General features: G+C 41.3%; 1 protein-coding gene across 4 annotated transcripts in view; it reads right to left on the bottom strand.

The window, feature by feature from the left end:
- HEATR5B (HEAT repeat containing 5B) overlaps window positions 1–20,212 on the bottom strand; it is an 86,654-nt gene that overhangs the window by 41,325 nt on the left and 25,117 nt on the right. For all 4 annotated transcript variants that reach the window (XM_067562669.1, XM_067562666.1, XM_067562668.1 and 1 more), the window contains 6 exons: window positions 17,552–17,727; window positions 13,098–13,203; window positions 9,365–9,555; window positions 7,406–7,565; window positions 4,466–4,655; window positions 2,071–2,240 (listed from right to left, as the gene is read on the bottom strand). In XM_067562669.1, coding sequence (XP_067418770.1) covers window positions 2,071–2,240; window positions 4,466–4,655; window positions 7,406–7,565; window positions 9,365–9,555; window positions 13,098–13,203; window positions 17,552–17,727 — 993 coding nt within the window. The remainder of the gene's footprint in view (window positions 1–2,070; window positions 2,241–4,465; window positions 4,656–7,405; window positions 7,566–9,364; window positions 9,556–13,097; window positions 13,204–17,551; window positions 17,728–20,212) is intronic.

Below are 20,212 nucleotides of genomic sequence, written 5' to 3'. Positions count from 1 at the left end.
GAGGCAGAAAGGAATCTGAAAAGCATTATGGAAGAGATGGGTTTAAGTTTGATACATGGTGTTGGGTCCAAACAGAAGACAAAAGCTTTTCACTGTTTTTGCCTTAATTTAATAGGGTAGGATTTTCAGCCAGTCTTCTGTTCAGCCACCACGTCTAAATTTTATTTGTGCAAACATTGTCGGAGCATGTGCAAAGCTGTTTGCAGGCAGACTTCTCATGGAGGGAACACATTTTTGGAAATAAAAAGGAGGGAAGGTAATTAGGTAGTTGAGGGTTTATGATAAAGCAGGGAAAGGATAGCAGAACGACATGGAAAAAGATTTCAATCAGCAACAATGACATCTTGAGTTAACTTCATTGTCTATAATATTCCCACTAGGAGTTCTAGTCATAAGGGAATTGAAAAGAAGAATTATTTGTCACAGAATGTTGTACATACTATTCTATTATTCAGACTTAACAGACGGGCCCACCTACCTCTGTGCTCACTTGGAATTCTGTGCACTCTGACACGTTACACAGTATGGATCATGCTGAATAAGAGAGCACCAGATTACACAAAAAAGGTGGACACATGCTGCTGGGGTGCGGGGGATACACTAAGGAAAGATTGGACAGCAGATTACACAAACAGGGACAAAGTCCCAGTGTCAGTATAAATAGGTCTGGGGGTTCTTTGGTCACAATCAGTCCTTCAATAAGATCTGTGAAGCGTCTGAGACACAGGTGCCCAGGGATGGATTAAAGGGAGGGTCTCGTCTTCAAACTCCAATTTATTTTTTAAATTCTCATCTAATAGTGTTGTTTGAGATCAAATTTTGGATTTTCCAGCCCCTGCATCACTTCCTGGCTTGAGGTAGGAGTGCTGGTGCAGTGTTTATTGAGACATGTGGCAATACTTCCCTGAGCAGCAGTGGAGGAACATGGGGACAACAGCAAGAGACAGATGATGCCTAGGACTCTGATAGTAGGAGAAATGCCACTTCCCCACATACACTTCCTTTCTAAGTAGCCATAAAAGATGGGGTTTCCTAAAGGATTCCTCTTTTTCATTCATTATTTTATATACCTAGGACTTGTTGTTGTACATTCCTCTCCTTTCCAAGCTAAATAGCCCGAGGGCCTGATGCTCATTTACACTAAGGCCACTTTACATCACTCTTGCTGAGTGAAGGGACTTGTACTTAAAATGAGTGTAACTGTAATCTAAACCCACTTTAAGGCCCCTCTACATACCCAGAGCCATGTAAAGTGGTTTTAGTGTAAATTAAAAACAGGCCCTAGTCTTTTTGATCTTGGGAAAAATTTTCAAAAGTGCATAAATGACTTATGCACCAAAATCCTTTCATTGATTTTCAATGGGACTTCTGACTTGGGGGCCATTGGGTATGGAAGGCTTGAACTTGTTTTCAGCTAACAAGTTGTAAGTCGAAACTCATGTAAATGGCTAACGAGCATACCTGATCCACAAGGACAATGGCTAGTGTAAACATCAGATGGCTCAGGAAGCCAGATGTCCTCTTCGTGATTCTAATTCCAATGAGAACAGCACATTTGCTTTTAGAATCTCTGTTTGTCTGCCACTTATCTGTAAGGACCACCCCCCCGTCTTCCTCCACCCTACCCCCCACCCCGAGTGTAACCCTCGTATCCTTGATGTAAGTAAAGTGATTAAAAGCGTCTCTGCACGTATGTAATGACCATTATCACTGTTGTTCTCTCCGGATGGGACAATGTCTGTATTTGTAAGTGAATAGATAAAGAATTTAAAATGTACTATGTAATCGATAAGAAAGTGTATATAATTGACCACTGTAACACCATGAAGTAGAAGCTGATTTATCAGACTTCCTGGACCGTGAATAAACCTCTTCAGTATTGTCTATGCTGCCTGATTCTTGGAGAAAGAATCCTTCATGCTTTACAGGTGCTTTTGAAAACTTTGTCCCTCCACACATATGTATATTCCTTTACAGGTTGGCTAATCATTTCTCTTGCCTTTCTGCAGGTCTTAATGCTGAAGTTTCCAGCATTAGGGACATAAGATGGGACAGACATGTTCTACTCACACAAAGGCTGGGAACCAGACTGGATAGGTTGACATGGCGTGGTGCAAACATGTGAAGTTGTTGAAGGCAGGATATGGCAGCTGCCTGAACAAGAGAGTCTGAGTGATCTTGTGTAATCGCACATCCCACCAAGCATGAAGAACGGATTGTTGAAATAGTAGCTCCATTACCTAAAGGAATAAAGAATCCTTAACAAAGCAACTTTTTTGTATAACTGTTACAGATTTTAACCTCACAGAGATGTGGTCTGTTTAATGTACATACAGCATCACTCTTCTGAATACCTATAGCTGAAATTAACAGCTATATTACTTCAAAGGGACTCTGTAAACAGGATTTGAACTTGTTTTAAATTTTAGCCCAATTTTGACAGCTACCCCCTTAAAGTTCCTAAGCAATCAACCAGCCCAAAAAGTCCTTTCCACCTCAAATTTTGCAGAAATGATCATTGGCTAGAAAAATTTTGTGAACATTGTTCAGTTAGTCAGTATTTCTGAGATATGGCACTTGTTAAAATGAGCTGAGTTTCAGGTTTTGAAAATCTATTTCATTCAGTAGTCTTGGAAAAGATTTCATGCATGGACCTTCTTCTTATAAGATATAAAATTTTAGTGTTATTTGTTATGGATTTATTTTTAAACTCAGAATACCTGACACATTTTAGAAGACTATACTTTCTGCCAATTTTGGTGCAGTTGGTGCTGGTGGAGTTTGTTAGTGCTCTCAGTTGCATCATTTGGATTCAACAGGTTATAGAAGACAGAATATTGATTTAAAGACTAGGTTGTCTTGAATTGAAATAACACTCATCTTTACAGCACAGCTATAATTATAGCAAAATGTTGTCTCTAAGAAAAAATTCTGAACGATCTACATGTTTGAATATATCAATACTTTTAAAATAGCTGCTGAAAATTAATAAGGTAATTCCTAGGCAAAAAAGTTAAGATACAACTATTAGAAAATTGTAGTAGTTAAACATATTTGAAAGACAGGACATTTATAATTAAGATTTCACTAACAGACTCAACTATGACACTTTATCAAAGACCATGCCATATAGACGTCCTCCAAAATCCCCTTTGCACCCTTAAAGAAAAAACAACTTACTTTATCTTTATTTACAGCTTGGATCACATACCCTCAGACACCATGCTGTAAATGTACATAGATCTGAGAATACTGAGACTACACCATTATTGGAGTTAGATAATTTTTGCACTAGTTCATATGGCCATCTGTGACATATATGGCAATTTCCTGCAATACCTTATATGTCATTGTGGGCCACGGATTGTATGTAATTCCATGGGAAGAGGGTGACCTCAGTTCCACCGCGAACTAAGAACAGTGTGGAGTGATTAAGCAAATTCACTTAGGTTGAACGCCTCCAGAGAAGTACCACCACCTGGGAAGGCTCACATATACTAGTTCCAACTGGATTCTCCAGAGACCAACAGACAAAGAAAGGACTTTTGGAAAAATAGTCTGAGTTTAAACTGACTCAGGGCCTCCTATCTGATCTACCAAACAGACAGGACACTCTGTGCAAGGCGGGTCGGGGGAAATTCTTGTAGAAGGGCTGGAAAGACTGACACCTACCAGAGCCTGAGGTTGAAGTTGGGATGACCTTTGGTAAGCTTTTTAGCCTACATGCAAAGTTCTTTCATTGATTTTATATGTTTTTTCTCTTATGCTTTCACCTTAAGAATACATTTGGTTGCTTATAAAGAGCTGTGTGGTAACTTGTAACTGTGGCAATTACAGTTGTTAATAGCCTTGAGAGAGAAAGCAAAATGCGGATGCTGGCTGTTTAGGCAGTCTGGCTTGCTGGGAATACCACAATGTGGGCAGTGAACTGTGCAGCCTGGAAAATCCCATCAGGAGGGAGAGAGATGAAGGTCTTTGCCCAAGAGAGTTCAGAGCTGAAGAGGAAATACATAAGAGGAAATACAGGTGCGGTTGCCCTGAACTGAGACACCATCAATATACATACTGCAGATGCAGGTCTATAACCCCTGTCCACCAATCACAAATGCCTCATTATCTGTCACCATGCAATACTTAAACTGCCAGTTGAACAGCATCTTGTCTCTTACCCTTCCACATATAATGCAAAAACACTGTTAAGTCAAAGATCCCAAACTACTTCATCTTTCCTCTGAAATACCCACTGGTCAGAACACTCCATACAACTGCCACATCTTCATGTGGCTCAGACACTGCGCTATAAGACAAGTCGACATGGGCATGGTCAGAATTAAGATTGTTAGTAGAAACTTAACTATGAATTTACTGATCTACAAACTTCTTTTTAATATCAGCAACATTCTAAAACTGACATCCTATTCATAATCTTAACTTTATCTTAACTGAGTTGCAGTTCAGAATTTACCTTGCAGCTCAGGACCAACCGTAGTTATAATAGCACCAAGACATCGGCCCAAACATTGATGTACTTCTGTATGCGATGGTGGGACTGTCAAAAGCAGGGTAAGAACTAGAGACAGTGTAGGCTCCACATATCCCCGGTACATTGGTCCACTGGAGTCCACTATCAAGGCAAGTGAATGGAGAGACCAGGTCTATAATAAATCAAAGATTTTTGGTTTTGAGTCAAACATTTGTTTAGTTTAGAGTTCGGTGGATTTATTTATGGTGGCTATGGCTCTGACCACCTTTGTCTAAACATTTCCATTTTAACCCTCTGTTTTCAGGAATGTCTTAGTCACCTCACAATCTGGAAAATTTACCTCTGGGCTGAAATTTTCTTGTTTTGGGCTTTGTCTGTGAGTAAATTTTGTTTGTTTGTTTGAATAAAAATGGCTAAGTTGTTTGAGAATGAGAAGAGACAGAAGTATGTACTTTTCCCACTATATACAAAAATGTCTGACATTTTTTAACAGTTTTAAAGCCAAAACTGATGTAGAAAGCTGAAATTAGACAAAGAAATAGTGCTCAAGGAGAAATACATGCTCCAATGGAAACAGCTTTTCATTTGATAAAGTTATGGCCAATTGAAATTCTCAGCTTGCATATGCAGTAAATTTTACACTGAGTTTTCTTGCTAAGCTCTTAAAAAGTGCAGCCAAGGAAGGCAACGCTGCTCACATGTGGTTAACTCGGTTGCACTGGAGAAAGGTAGTGAAGGGAAGAGCCCTGTTCATTCACTGAATACCCTGTAAGGTACACTATGAATAAGATAAGGTGCCTGTGTCTCATTTTCTACAAAGCTCATAGGGAAAAAGTTTTAGGGCTGCTAATGTTCATAAGAAATGGACTCCCTCTCCAGTAGGCTGCAAAATGTGCAGGACAGGATGTTCCAGTGTCATCTATCAAAATAATTTTACATTCTAATTTTTTCTTTTTTCTCCCCCTCTGCCCCACCCTAAATGTGGAAAGTTCCATAAAAAGAAAAAAGGACTATCACAAGACATGTTAAAGTCACAAAGTTAAACACTCAAAAGTTAGTTGGACACACTGTCTTTACTCTGCTCCTAAGTCCAATTACATGATCACATGAACTATCTCAAATATATAACACTTTACTCTACAATGTTAGATACTAATGTGGATTCTTGTAACATGTTTTTTCATTCTTTTTGTTGTTTCATTCTATTTATTGTAATGCTGCAGTATATTTCAAGTTAATGGGGATTAGGCACCTAACTGCCATTTGTGCCTTTGAAAATCTCCCCTTTTGATTTTTTATCTTTTTATACTGTAGTAAAAATTGATTACATTTTATTGTGAAATAGTATGCAATCCTTTGTTTAAAGACTACCATGATGCATTCACAGAATAGCAGAAATAAGATAGCACATGTAAATTGAACTTTGTCAATATCTAACTTTTGAGAGCTTAACTATGGAAATTTAAGAAGGTTGGTTTTACACACACACACACACACACACAAAACCTATCACTAAACAAAGCAAATCTTGTTTTTCCATTTGGCAAGCTATGTTTAGAAAAACTTCTAACAATCCTGTCTCCTCAGAAAGCATTACCTCTATTCCATGTTCTCTGAAGTTAATAATTAACCAAGACACAGGTGATCTGTGGTTCCACGCAACTGGGGTGGAGGGGGGAAGAAGGAAGAAAAAGGCAGGCTCCAAGCTCAAAGTTCTGAGCCATAGGTTCTGTCTCTGTGGATGGGACACACCTGCCTGCTGATGAGGCATAATAACTAAGAATAAGACTTTGTCATGGAGGTCACAGACTCTGTGACTTTCAGAGACCTCCATGACATTCTCTGCTTCAGCTTCAGCCCTGTGCCCCAGGGCAGCGGGGTCAGAGCTGTCAGTCACCGGGAGCCGTGGAGCTCCGAGCTGCCGTGGACAGTGGGGGCCCTGGAGCTCTCAGCCACCTGCCCCAGAGCTCTCAACCACCAGGACTAGTGGGGGTCCCAGAGCACTGAGCTGCTGCACATGGTGGAGGCCCTGGAGCTGTTAGCCACTGTGAGCAGCAAGGACCGCAGAGCTCCGAGCCACCAGGCTGTGGCAGGTCCTGGACCCACCCCGTTTCTGCAGCGGGGCTCAGGATCTCATTCTCCACCCCAGGTCAGGCTTCATTCATCTCCCCATTAGCCCCCCCTCCCCCATTATTTTTAGAAGAAGTCAGATTGGTTGCAAGCTTCCATGAATTTTTGTTTATTGCCTGCCACCTGTCCATGTCTTTTACTAAAAATAACTGTGACAAAATATTAACCTTAATAATAGCCTGTAAGCACTCCAGTTAATAATTTTTTTGGAGTAATGGGGAGAAAGAATAAAAAAGTCTCTTGATATATGTTACATTATAATCTTTTGAGAATAATATTTATAAGCAAGTAATTTTCTTTTATTCAAAGTTTTTAATTATATCCTTCTCCAGAGGATCTCTTACTGTTTTATTTAACTGACTTTGCAGAATTCATTGCCAAGAAATATCAAGAATGCACCTACTTTATCAAGAAATATCAAGAATGCACCTTTAAGATTCTACTTTAATTTACATTTGTTTCCCCAACTGTGTTGTAACTGATTTTAACACACTGTTCTACAGAATGGAATCACTTATGTACATCTTGAGCTGACTCAGCACAATTAGGCACTTGCCTAAAGTAACTTCAAAGTCAGGTTAGTTTGTTGTTGAAGGAGGCACTCAGCACACTGCACCATAAAATCCCTACAGAAATTATATTTAGGACAAAAAGCTCTCTCCCCCATTTACTTACATTCCTTGGGGCATGGCCTGACTATTTTTTGCTTTGTACCACATTCTCTTTGCTGTTGACAGTAAATATTAATCTTAAACCCTACTGTATGGTTTTAAAATGCCTTTATTTTTTTACCTGGACTTCAGGTGAGGTTCCATCTTGTGCCAATGCCAACAAAATACTGACACTGGTTTTCAGATGCTGTCCAGAACCTATTCCACCCACATAACGATGGAGACAGCCAAGAGCCAATGAATGACCAGTTCTTGACACAACATCTCGAGCAGATTTTAACCTATCAAGATTAAAACATAAATCAAACCTCAGCTCTCACTAGGACTATTTGATAACAAAAAAAAGTAAAGACTTTCAGGGAAGATATAATTGAAAAATGCAAAGGAAAATATTTATAACATTCTGATGGTGATTATTCTGATATCCTCATATTCAGTTGCTTGTTAAATTATTCTGACTTTACTATAATTCCTTTCTTCTCTTCTGGCAAGTATTCATTTCTGACATTTTGGGTAAGGAATATTTTGTAACTGAAAGGACACATGATTCTCTTAAATTGTCCACTCTTCGCTTGATGTTGCAGACCCCAGTACTCTGTTACTCAGAAAACTCATTGCTAAACTACTGCAAAGCTTAAACAATCAAGAATGGAAATGTGAAGAGACAAGGGGGAGGACTGAAGGGAGTGCAGCTGAATCTTCTGATATAGTGACAACCCGCTTTTTAAATCTTTTAAGATCCTACTGCTTCTCACTGCTATGAGTTTTATGAGACTTTTTAAAAATAATCTTTTGTTTAAAAACTTTGTGATGCCAAGAAGCAAGGGGGGGAGTAGCAAGACTTGGAATCACCAGATGACATGAGTAGTGACATGGTAACTTTTCTTATGGATGGTTGGCCAGATTTTAACCACACACTTTACACATACTTAGAGTCAACCCTCTTTATTTTATCTGAAGCAGGTTCATCATTCTTAAATAGATCATCAAGTACTATTCAACAATATTGTTCTGGATTCCAAGCATTTCAGTCATTCTTCACTCTTGGTAACAGCATATGAAAGAACTCTAGGATCTGTAAGCCTGATTAGGCCTACCTGTTACCTAACAATTTTTAAGAGTGTTACACAGTCCCTTCTATGTGTTTGAAATATTTTGTAGTAAAACTATGGAACTCTATATTGGAAAACATGGAGACTGCTTTGTACCTGGCAGCGTACCAAAGGTTGGCATCTTGCCAGCTGATAGAGATCTTCCCAGCGACTCAGTAGCTGGAAGTTCTGAGGAGACACAGTTGTGTACTCTTGGTGGAGTTTCAGCGGGAAGGTTTCCAGCCTCGGGATTGGTAGGTCTAAACCTCAGAGGGTCTATAAAAGCCAGCAAGCCCAGCGGCTCGGGGCTGCCCATCATACCGGTAGCGTGGCAAGGGAACTGTTTATTTATGCGATTTCGGACGAGGAAGAGAAGCAGATGAAATACCGCCAACAGAAGAGGACCTGAGGAAGGAAACTTACCTGGCGCGATCCTGTTCCAGTATCTGGAATCGTGACCAGTGCTCCCGGGAGGGAGAGAAGAAGAACTGTAAATACTGTCTCAGACTGGGGAATCTAAGGGGTTGTGTTCCGGTAGTGGGCCTGGGGTTCACTCCCCCACTCAATCTCAACACCAGTGTTTATACCAGTGGTTACAGCTGTTTATTTGGGATAGTGTTATTGTGAATGGTGGGATCTTGTTGTTTCCCTTCTCATCTGTTGTAACCGTCCCTAAATAAACCCTGTTCCTCGTTCATACCTTATCAGTTATCCGTCTCAGTCAATCCACTCGGTGATAGATACGGTAATCAGGACGGACCAATTGTGCACAGGATTAATTGTTCGGGGAATGCGGTTGAGTACACCCCTCTTCTAATTACCTCAGTAATTAGAGTCCCTTTCCTTTTTGGAACATACTGACCCCAAGTGGTCAGGCATGAAGGAAATACACTTAAAACTATCAGTATCATATTTAGCAGAGACATTTTCTGAACATGTTTGAATTCTATTCTTATTTCCTTTCTTGAGGAAAAGTGACAACAACTTACTTGTCAAAGCTGTATTGAGCCATTCTGGCGATGAAAGTTGCTTCTCCAACCACCTGAGCCATTCTGCCAAGTGCCTCTCCTGCTGCACATCTCAAAATGGGATTAGGATTGTCAAGGGCACCCATAACCAATGTCAGAGCTGATTTGCGGACTTCTTCTGGTCCTAATGTGCTTTTATTCTCAGCTAAACCCTGTATGAACAAACAGGAAGAAATATTTGACCAACAGAAATAAAAATATGTTTTAATATCTGTTCCTAAAATCAAGTTTAAAACAGTTTAAACTGATATTTTTACAAGATAATTCACTAATAAAATAGGCTATATAATTTTTTAATTGATGCTTTGACACGGCAGACACATCTTACATCTCACACCATGGGAAAGGTGTTTCATTTCTACTTCTCTCCCTATTTCCCAAGGGGTTGCAATCACTACACAATATTTAAAGGGTTTTTTCCTCTTTTTTAAATATAAGATTAAAATCATGTTCAATACAAACAAAGAAACACAACAAAGACCACATAAACATGCAACTAACACCAAAATAATATTCTACTTCTGCTCCAAAAAGCAAAGTAACTAGTTTCCTCCAAAACCATCAGCAGTGGCATACACAGTTCTTTGCTAATTGTTTTCCATGAACCAGTTCCAACGATACAGCTTGAGGGGTTGGCTCCTTCCATAGACCAAACAGGCAAAGCAACAGCCAATGAGATACTGGTTTTCACATACTTAATTCCACCTCATTCTGTCACTCTCTCTTTCCCCAAGTCCCTCACCAGCACACCAAGTGGAGAACTTCAGAATTGTAACCTTAATCATTGTAAAAACAACACAACCACTTCAGCATATGATAAATCAGCTTTTCATTTTAGTGAAGGATGGACATCTGCACTGTTGTCTCTAATGTATATTATATGGCATACTGCTTTCTGAAAGAGTATCTGGTGGTCTAGGTTTGAGGGACTTGTAGATATAATGACCCAGGGAAGAAGAGAAAGGGAAAAGAACTTCAGAAGTAAGTGCTGTATCATAAAATCATGTATTTGTGACCAGACTGGATGAAAACAGAAATTCTCACTGCAATGTTCAGGTAGTCAGACAGAGGAGAGTGATGTTTTAATGGAGACTTTGCCCAGCTGCTTGCTGGTTGGAGATCATGTTAGCTTGTCCCAGTCTACCAAACAAGTGATTCAGGTTCAACAGCTAGCCACTGATTGCATAACTGCAGTCTTGCAAATAGAAAAATCTGAATATTGCCTGGGATACCTGCTAGAGCAATATCTCTTGAAATGAGGGAGGAAAAACGAAAATTAAGTTTCCTGGGAGAATTTTCTTCTTGTCTAAACTGACTTGCAACACTGGATCCAGTTAGTCTACAAACAGCTGGCATTAAAGGTGTGAAATCAAAGAATTAATCATAGAATTGATTATAGAATGCCTGGTCTGAAATTGATTATAGAAGACTTGGCCTGAAACTGGGTAGCCTGAACTGTGATGGAAGCCCTCAGGTTAAATCATTGACAGAATGCCCCAAACTGAGACTGAGATAAAGATGCTAAAATCCCACAGGATGTCTCAGAACCACCATTTAAATGCAAACTCCTTTTGGGAAACTCTAGCCCTTTTGATGTCTGTAAACTGACATCTCCTGTTCTGATAAGTATTGGTACGTGCCCCCCTGTCTTCCTGGCCCCATAGGAAGTTACTCCATACAAATTAGCATTTTAACATGTATTGTGTAGTCACCCATCTTCGGGTGATAGCCAGGGTACCTGATAACCACATTGTATGATCAAGTGACTCTTTGGTGTTTACTGTGAAAACATCTGGTGTACCCCATTGTATATATAATTGTCTTTCCTGTCAAGTATAAACTGTTAATCAATTCCACTATACGATCAATGTGTAAATGAACCTAAGCAACCCCTATATAAGTCTTTTGTATCTGGTAGCCAGGTGAAGTACATTTGCCCAGCATTCAGACATACTGCTTGACTTCCCTATAGCCACCTGGGTTTTCCCTATGGCTATAGTATTCCCCATAGCTATGGTTACGTGATTGTGTGTGTGTCACAATTAAAGCTGAACCCGATCCAACTCTAAAATGTAGCAGTGTGACTTTATTTTTCCTCGACAAAAGGGACTAACATCAATTTTACCTTGTCTGAAAAAGATCACATTTCCAAATCAGTGAGCTTTTGGGATTATTATTAATGAGCTGATGACACTGGCTCTCATCATCAAGGAGTTCTGGGTTAAGTCTATTCAGTACCAGGAGACAGAGGGTATGCACTGTCAGAGGAACAAGTATGGTATGATTTCTCATATCTCTGGCAAATAGGTCACTGGATCCTGAAGAGGATGGATTGACTTTGTAGGCTGTGACATTGAAACTAGTACACCACAACCATTTAAAAGTGTGTCTGGTAGGGGAAGGGAATCCCAGCAGGAGAGGGTCAAAGAAGTCCTTAAAACAATTCCATTACCCCTAGGGGAAAAGTTTCAGGTTTACCGGGAGTGGACTGTCTGTGACAAGTAGAAAAATCCTTACTTTGAAGACTGTATTTTCTTCTCTGCACCTGTGGAACATGCCCCCATGGAATCCCTCTTTGGAGTATCATGCAGTCCAATACTTTGAAGTACTGTGAAAACAAGTGCTCTGTGTGGGCCTGGGGCAGAATGTCAGGGCTTGCAGAGGGGTCATGAGAAACTGGATACAACATGACCACTGCACTAAGTGTATTCACGGTTCTTCTCATCCTAATACTCCATGTGGAGGAGGGAAATGATCCTTTCAGCAGAAAAAGCAAAAAATTAATGAGTTATAATTAAAAGTATTAATCTAAAGCTATGTCTACACTTTGAGCTAGGAGTGTGTTTTCCCAGCTCGTGTGCATACAATTGCACTAACTTGATGAGAATCACACCCGAGCTTGTAAACATAGGCTAAAAGGAGGAGGCTATTGAATTAAAACCAAAGCTGGCCCACCAACAGTGTGGCTGCCACTGACCTCTGTGAAAGTAAGATACAAACTGAGAAAGAGACACAAAAGGGCTGGAGCTAGCTGAATGGAAGGAGTGAAAATGGAAGTCTCGTTTGCTAGCATCCTAGCTAATTCACAAGAGAGTGGAGTCAACCCATCAACCTGCACTGTCATCATTATCACAGAAAGAAAAAGATATGCCAGTGTTACAGATTAGAGTTAGCTTTACCTAGGACACCTGGTGGCATGTCAGTGTGTTGCACTGCAACACTTGCTAAATTAAAGGACATTTTAGCTACATGAAGAAATTTTTGATGCCATTGTTCTTTTTCTAATCAAGGTAGCAGAATAATCACAGTTTAGCACACTGGATGGGATTGAAAATGCTGAATGACTGCAGCAGCCTGTTTGGTCCCCAAGTATCATAAAGACAAGGAATATACTATTAACTTTCAGAAAAAGAATCAAGTTATTTTAGGAAAGACACTCTCCCACCAAATTATAGAAGAGAAAATAATTGTGATCATGTAATTAAAGATTGTATCATAACACAAATGCACAAGGGGGCCCAATTAAGAATACACAGGCAACCTTAATTCTGTTTTTTCTTAACTTCCGAGTCCTTGATTTTGCAACCTTAGAATGATCTTTTAACACAGTTTTTGTATGTTTAATGTTATATATAAGAAGTCCATAAATCTCAGAATTTTAGTCTGTCAGTTACAAATTTTAAAGCAGTGTTACCTTCAATGCGCTGAGAACAGCAGTGAAGATATTAAGCTGCACAGCTTGTTGGCGGACACCTTTAGCCTGTTTGACACATTCAGCAAAGTGATCCAACATTTGTAGCCTACAAAAGAGCAATTAACATTGTCATTAAAAGAGACACTCATCCAAAAAACAAATTGAAAGGACACTATATTTTGCCTAAAGGGAAAAAGACCAATGCAAAAAAGAAAAAAAAAAACATCAGAAGGGTTTAAACAGGGCCCTGTGAATTCTGCTATTTGGCTGCAGAATGTATTGGACCCTGTGAAAGCTTTCCCTGTCTCCCCTGGTGGCCTGAGAGCATGCTGCCAAGCAGAGTGGGTAAAGACATCTGACACTGTGGGTAAAGACTTCCGACATGTTGCCAGGCAGAGTGGGTAAAGACTTCTGAATGGCACTGTGCTAGCTCTGCCTTGAACTCAACTACAAGCCAGAGATTGTCACTTCAGAAGAAATGATTGCTTAGAAGGGAACAGCGACTGTAGACAGACTTTGCAGTGTGACCTGGGAACTGTGCGTGGACAGGAGAGAAGAAAAACTCACTTATCTCCCTATCCTCAACCTGAGACACAATGACAGGAGTAAGGAGAGTGGTGAGGATAATTCACATTCTCTCCTTACTCCTACATGCTGCTGAGAAGTTAGAGGAGGGAAGGAGACTATGAAGGGCCTTTGTGCCTCACCTTCCCCTAGAGATGCCACAAATGGGAACACGGTCACCAGGATCCTTCTCCAGGTAGCAGTAGTTTGGCGCTCAGCAAGTGGGCTACAGTCCTTTCATTCAGATGCAAGTAGACTGTCTAGTTATCCATGCCACTGTCATTGCAAAGCTGAATTACTGCAATGTGTTCTGCAGACTAATATATCTTAAGTCAATTATAAAAATGATCTTACCACATATTAAGTAGTGGGGGCCACTGTCTGGCTTGTTGGAAAAGGTGTGTATGCCCCTTTAAGGGCTAGAGAACCAGGGTTACTTTCAACTGCAGTGGCAGACCGCCCATTCTTCTCCCAGTTACTGGAAGAGAGGGGGGACTATCTAGCTACATGCCAATGCCAGTGCAGGAAAAGACCTTTTTTTATCTGAACGTTTGGAGGCATGGCTTGGTTTAACTATCATGAGCAGTTTAGATTGAGGACAGACACAAACCGGGATCTGGTGAGACATATCACATCATACGCTCTTGTTGGAGTGGATAATGCCATGGGAGCCCCCGTGTTCATTCTGCAGCAAGCCCAATGGAGGCGTGAGGCGCACAATGATATTTGCTGGGCATTCAACAAAAGTGGTTGTTTTCATAGCATCTGCAAATTCAGGCATGCTTGCAAAATGTGCTTTGGGGCCATACAGCCTGTACTTGCCACAGCAGTAGGGGAAGGTCACAGTGGGGAAACAGACTGGGAGGGAGGTAGATCAGGTGCCACTTACAGGCGCAAGGGGACAGGAGCAAGGTATGGGAGCCAAAATATGGGAAGGGGCTAGCAGCTGAAAACAGTGAGTTGGACAAGAGCACCATCTCCAGTTAAAATGAAAAGGTTAAGGGTGCTCCTTTGGGATTTATGGGGAAAAGAAGTCATGATGTCTAAATAGGAATAGGTTATATTGTAAAGAAAAAGATTACACAAGAATGTATAGACATCACATGACTTCCCCATAAGGGATATCCTAAAACCCATAAATATGTTCATTTATCTTGTTAGCAGTGCTGAAACTTTTGGGGGTATTTTACCAAGGCAGGTGGTGTGCCCAGACAGAGCCCTCCAACTGGTGCAAAAAGGGGGTAGTGCAGGATATAACATTTCTGGAGCTTTTTCCCCATTTTGATTGCAGTGGTCATTTGGGGAATGGCATTTGCTAATAAAAGGATGTCTTTCTGGTGTGCCAAAATGGCAGTTGTACATGTTATTGATCACCAGTCTTCCAGATCACACAGGGTTGAGGCTGGTAGGTGCATTTGTACTACAATGTTTTAGGTTTAACATTTCTCTTGCAAACATGTGCCCGGGGTTGATAATGGCACAGAAGATCCATTATCTCATTTTCAGATGGACAAATTTCTGTAGCTGGCACCAGGAGCTAGCTAGGAACCCAAACGGATGCCGCTAGCACAATCAGACCCTTGTAGTATGATGGATGTCAATGTAGCACAGAGGTCGGCAGCTCTGCGAACATTGCGGAGTTAGGACTGAAGTTTTAATGATTTTGTGTAATTTCAGAATTTGGAAGGCCTGTCACCAATATGGCCTTTTACAGAGGAACATGTGCTGCAGTACATGGTGTCATTAGCAACCCGACGACTGGTGTCCTCAACCATCTCCACTTGCCTATCCTCCCTTACGTTTGTCAGTAGCCTCAACTGTTACCGAGATCCTTGCAGCAGTTTTTAGTTTGAAGGTTTCTAGCAGGGTTGTCCCCTAAGAAGGATGCACGTCTCATCACTGTTAATATGCTTGGGTTTCTGGTGAGGATCCTGGAACCCATATGCCATTGTGGACAAATAGAGGCCTTGTTCAGGGTGGCATATCTGGTAATTTTTTTTGAGCTTTTAGGATCAGCGAGCTAGTACCTGGGTCCTATACAGACTCTTTGGGAAAGGCTTTGGAACTGAGGGATATACACCTGGAGGAATCATTGGTTATATTAACTTGAGGAAGGCAAGGATGGACCAAAGAAGCCAGAGTGAATCCATTTTTCTACAGGAGGATAGATATGGATTATGTGAAGGCTGTGAAGGCATACATGGCAATAAGACCTGAGAGGGTAAGGCCCCTCTTTATTCACTGTGACGGGAGTCTCCTCACAACATACCAGTTTGTTACAGTTTTAAGATGGGGAGTGACGAGATTGGGGTTCCCAGCACATGAATTTGGTTCCTGTTCACTCAGGATTGGGGCAGCAGCAGTGTCCCACCTGGGTATGGGGGCTAGGGCAATTCAGGCAATTAGGTGTTGGCATTCTAAAGCATACAGAATGTCTGTGAGATTCCAGGTGGGGAATCAGATGCTGGCAGACAGGCAAGGCAGACGGTGGTATGGCTCTGTGGGCACAGTATTGTTTACTTAACAAAAAAGCAGGCTTCCAGGTTATCTGGAGGTTTGTAGCTGGGCCTCAGTGGTGAAGCAGTCCTGAGCTGGAATGGGAGAAGGGGCACATTATGGAACCAGCTGATGCACCTTCAGTACACTCTGGGGGCCTATGAGTGGGCACCAGATATAACTGTAGTTCACCTTGGAGAAAAAGATTTGGGAATGTGTAAAGAGATAGATTTAATGATCTGAGCTAAGAAGGACTCAGGGCAGATCCTGGAACTTTTTTTTTTTTTTACTTTTTAATTGTGTGGTCAGACATACTGCAATGCAAAGTGTCAGGGGGAGCCATGAAGCCCCCAAGAGAAGGAATTATGTAAATAGGGAGGTGGCCAAATTCATAGGTGTCGGGGGCGGGGGTGTTGGTAATTTCACATCCAAATATAGTATATGGGGCATCAGAATTATTCAGTGAGAATGGGGTCCACTTGTCAGACTTGGGAGCTCACACACATTTTCGGCTGGTATTAAAGGGGGCATTAGGAGATGTCGGGAATCTGACGAGGTATGGTGGGGGAGGCAGCACTGCTAATTGCTGGCGCTTCCTTATGGCAGATGTCCAATGCAGGTACTCTGTAGGGAAGGGACACAGTGATCAGATAAAATGGATTGGTAAAGGATTTAAAAGGAGGTATTCTCTAAAGGAGTGGAAATGAGGGGGGCAGTTTCAGAGCTCATATGACTGCTATGACAGGGAGCCCCTCCTTAACCCTCATTTGAGGTGGGGAGGGATAGTGAAGCCCCAACAGTAGGTTGACTGGGGACCAGGGTGGGTAAAGGGGGAGGGCTGATGGAAGTCCCCTGGGTATATATTGAAATGATTATGGCATTACCTGCACTGTACATTTGATTCTTAAATGTTTGGGAGTACCTGGCAGATAAAAGTTGCAGCCTAATCAAACCACATCCAATCTCTCATGTCCTTCTTCCAGCATAGCCAGACAACCATAGCTAGTGCACAGTAAGGCTGCCTCATTAGTAAGAATAATTGCTATTAAAGAGCAATTCCATCCTGAAAAGTAATACAGATCTGTTCTCTGTCTGTAGTCACAGCTGCTAAATGTAGTGGTAAAAGGAAGTTATTTTTACTACTGTTAATGATGTCCAAGGAGGAAAGAACCCAGCTTGACTAACAGCCCAAATTGAGTTTTCAGGGCTGTAAATTAGGAAAAACATCTTTTACTTCTAAACCAAGTACATGTGATATGGAACCCACTGAGAGACAATGAACATGGAACATCAGAATTACATTTTAGACAGTTATTTTCAAAGCAGATTGACATTTTGAGAGAACTATAATTCCATTAAAGACGACCATACTTTGCCCACTAACTTAGACTGACCTGTGTTTGTAAGAAACGTGAGGAAAAACCACACCAAAGAGAGCCACAGAGGCATCAATGACTGATACTCCCAGGGGAAGGGGGCCAGGCACAGCTTCACCAGCTGGGATGCGCAAATAAATGGAAGATGGGTCATGCTCCAAAGCACCACTTCCAGACGCACTGTTTGGCTGAAGCTACAAATAACCACAAGATATTAGTACCTTACAAATACATATTTGTACATACTTATATGAACATACTGCACTAAGCTAGTGTGTAACCAAAATACATATGCAGCAACTTCAAATAAAACTAGATTACTCACCGGCAGTTGGAATTCTCTAACTGTACTGCACTCTTGCATTCACATATCTACACTCTTACATATAGTGCCAGGTAAATCCTAGAACATTCAAAGCAGTTAACAGCTTGGTATGAGCACAGTCTTAGTCATCCTTGGTACAGATGAGGTGGGTGAATTAAAAGACAGGCTGACAAAATTTGGTTCTGATAGCTGCTCTGGAAGTCGTGATCACAAAGAGGCATCTCAGGGAAAAAGGTTAAATTGTCATTCCCTCAGTTTGAGCTTGAGGTGGGAAGGCAGCATAAATCCTGTATCAATTCAAGGAGTAATGATTCTCCAAACAGATCAATTAGTGTTCTAGAAATTGACTTCTATGGCATAATACAAACATCTCTTTAAACTCATCCTGTTATCCAGGTATGCCACCAAACAACAGCAACCATACATGAAAAGGTGAACTCTCTCATACCAAGTATTTATTGTTATTTAAGAGATAAATGATCTATGAAATATAATTTGAGGCTAGTGGTTCTATGGTCTCTTGGGCAGGGAGATCAAAAAGAAACTGAGTGGCCCCTGAGACCTCTTCATGCCTCTTTATACACTTGCTTAGACTGCAGTTCTATGCAGGCAATGGGATGCATGCAGCTCCAAACATTAACAGCTTTGAACAGTGCTGGGATTCATTCAGCAGGCTATGCAATTCCAAGGCAAGGATCTATGGATACAAGTATAGGAACTCCAATTTATAAAGAGTATATGATAACAAAAGAGTGGTACAATAAACAGATTGCCAGGCCCCAGTAACCACAAAGGTGCGGAGGATTAGTCTGGGCCAGCACAGGAAAGAGGGTTCTTTCTCTTCCCACTCAAGGGCACTCAGCTTCCCTGTAGGCTTGAGAAGTGGAGGAGGCTTCCTAGCTGACTACGCTTCCACTGTACCCTTCAATCCAGCCATTGCCTCATGTGCACCCCAAGGGAGGGTTTATACATCCTTTCCTCCACCCAAAGGGTCAGTCTGCTCCTGTGAGCAACAGCTCCCCAACCCGCTGGGTATTAGGCTAGGGCTGGGTTTTGGGGCCGGCTGTGGGCATCATACTAATCACCTTTTGGGGGCTGAGAAGGAATTTTTCTCTGTGAGATTGGCCTGAGCAGAAGGGTATTTTCACCTTCTCCTCAGCAGTCCAAAGACCCTGTGAGCAGGTTCATATCATCACAACCTGGCAGATGCCAAAATCAGAGGAATTGGGAGCAGAATTAGGGGAAATGTATTCCCTAAAGAAGGTGGGGAATGGAGTTGGGCATCCTAATGTCTGGTACAGTGAAGGATTAAGCTCCTTTCCCCATCCCCTTTAAACTTTGTAAAGAGGAAGCCACTGGGGTCCCAGCATTAATATTGAGATCAGGATAAAGGCTTTGAATGAAGAGAGGGGAGGGCACTGAGGACAGCTGTCCTCTAGACAGTATGGATGACCCCTGCCCTGGTTGTTATTGCCAGATAATTTCCCAGGTGCGTTTAAATTAATTAAGTTGCGACCTAGTTAAACAACATTCCTAGAGTCTTGTCTTTCTTCCTGTGGTGTCTGGCACAAAACACAACTGGACTAATAGTAAGAACTGATTATCTGCAAAAATCTAGAAACATTTCCAAAAATCTTCACTTTTTCCACATGCCCATAAATGTTTCAAACAGCCAAATAGATTTCTTTAAAAAATGTAAGAAGTTCCTCCTATTCCCAATAAGACTTTGTACATGTAATGATCCCAGATGGAAGGATATGATTTCACACTGCTGCTTTAAGAAGAAAATAAATGTACCTTTTTGGTATAATACTAGTTGCAATGTTAATACTGTGACAACAGTTCCATTATAAACTCCGTTTCTCTTGCATTTTATAATACCTCAGCTGGGAAAAAAATTAGGGGATTTATTGCTAAATTTAGAAAGTTTTAATGAACTTTTTAAAAGCAGGGATGGTTGACTACCCACAACTTTATAAATTGTGCAATAATATTCTCTACTGACCCAACGAAGAAAACAACAGAACCCCACTGGCCATCACCTACAGTCCCCAGCTAAAATCTCTCCAACACATCATTAAAGATCTACAACCTATCCTAGCAGATGATCCATCTCTCGCTCAGGCAGTGGGCACAGACCCATCCTGGCTTACAGACAGCCCCCCAACCTGAAGCAAATACTCACCAACAACCATACACCCTACAAAAAATCCCACCAGGGACCTATCCCTGCAACAAACCCCGTTGTCAGCTCTTCCCACACATCGTCTCTAATGACATCATCACTGGTCCTAACCACATCAATCACACCATAAGGGGCTCATTCACCTGCATATCCACTAATGTTATATATG

This window comes from Emydura macquarii, unplaced genomic scaffold (assembly GCF_026122565.2).
Source record: "Emydura macquarii macquarii isolate MOO-44397 ecotype Brisbane River unplaced genomic scaffold, CSIRO-AGI_Emac_v2 contig_2457, whole genome shotgun sequence".
In the NCBI taxonomy this organism is placed as follows: Eukaryota; Metazoa; Chordata; order Testudines; family Chelidae; genus Emydura; species Emydura macquarii.
This window is presented reverse-complemented; position numbering and strand designations above follow the sequence as displayed.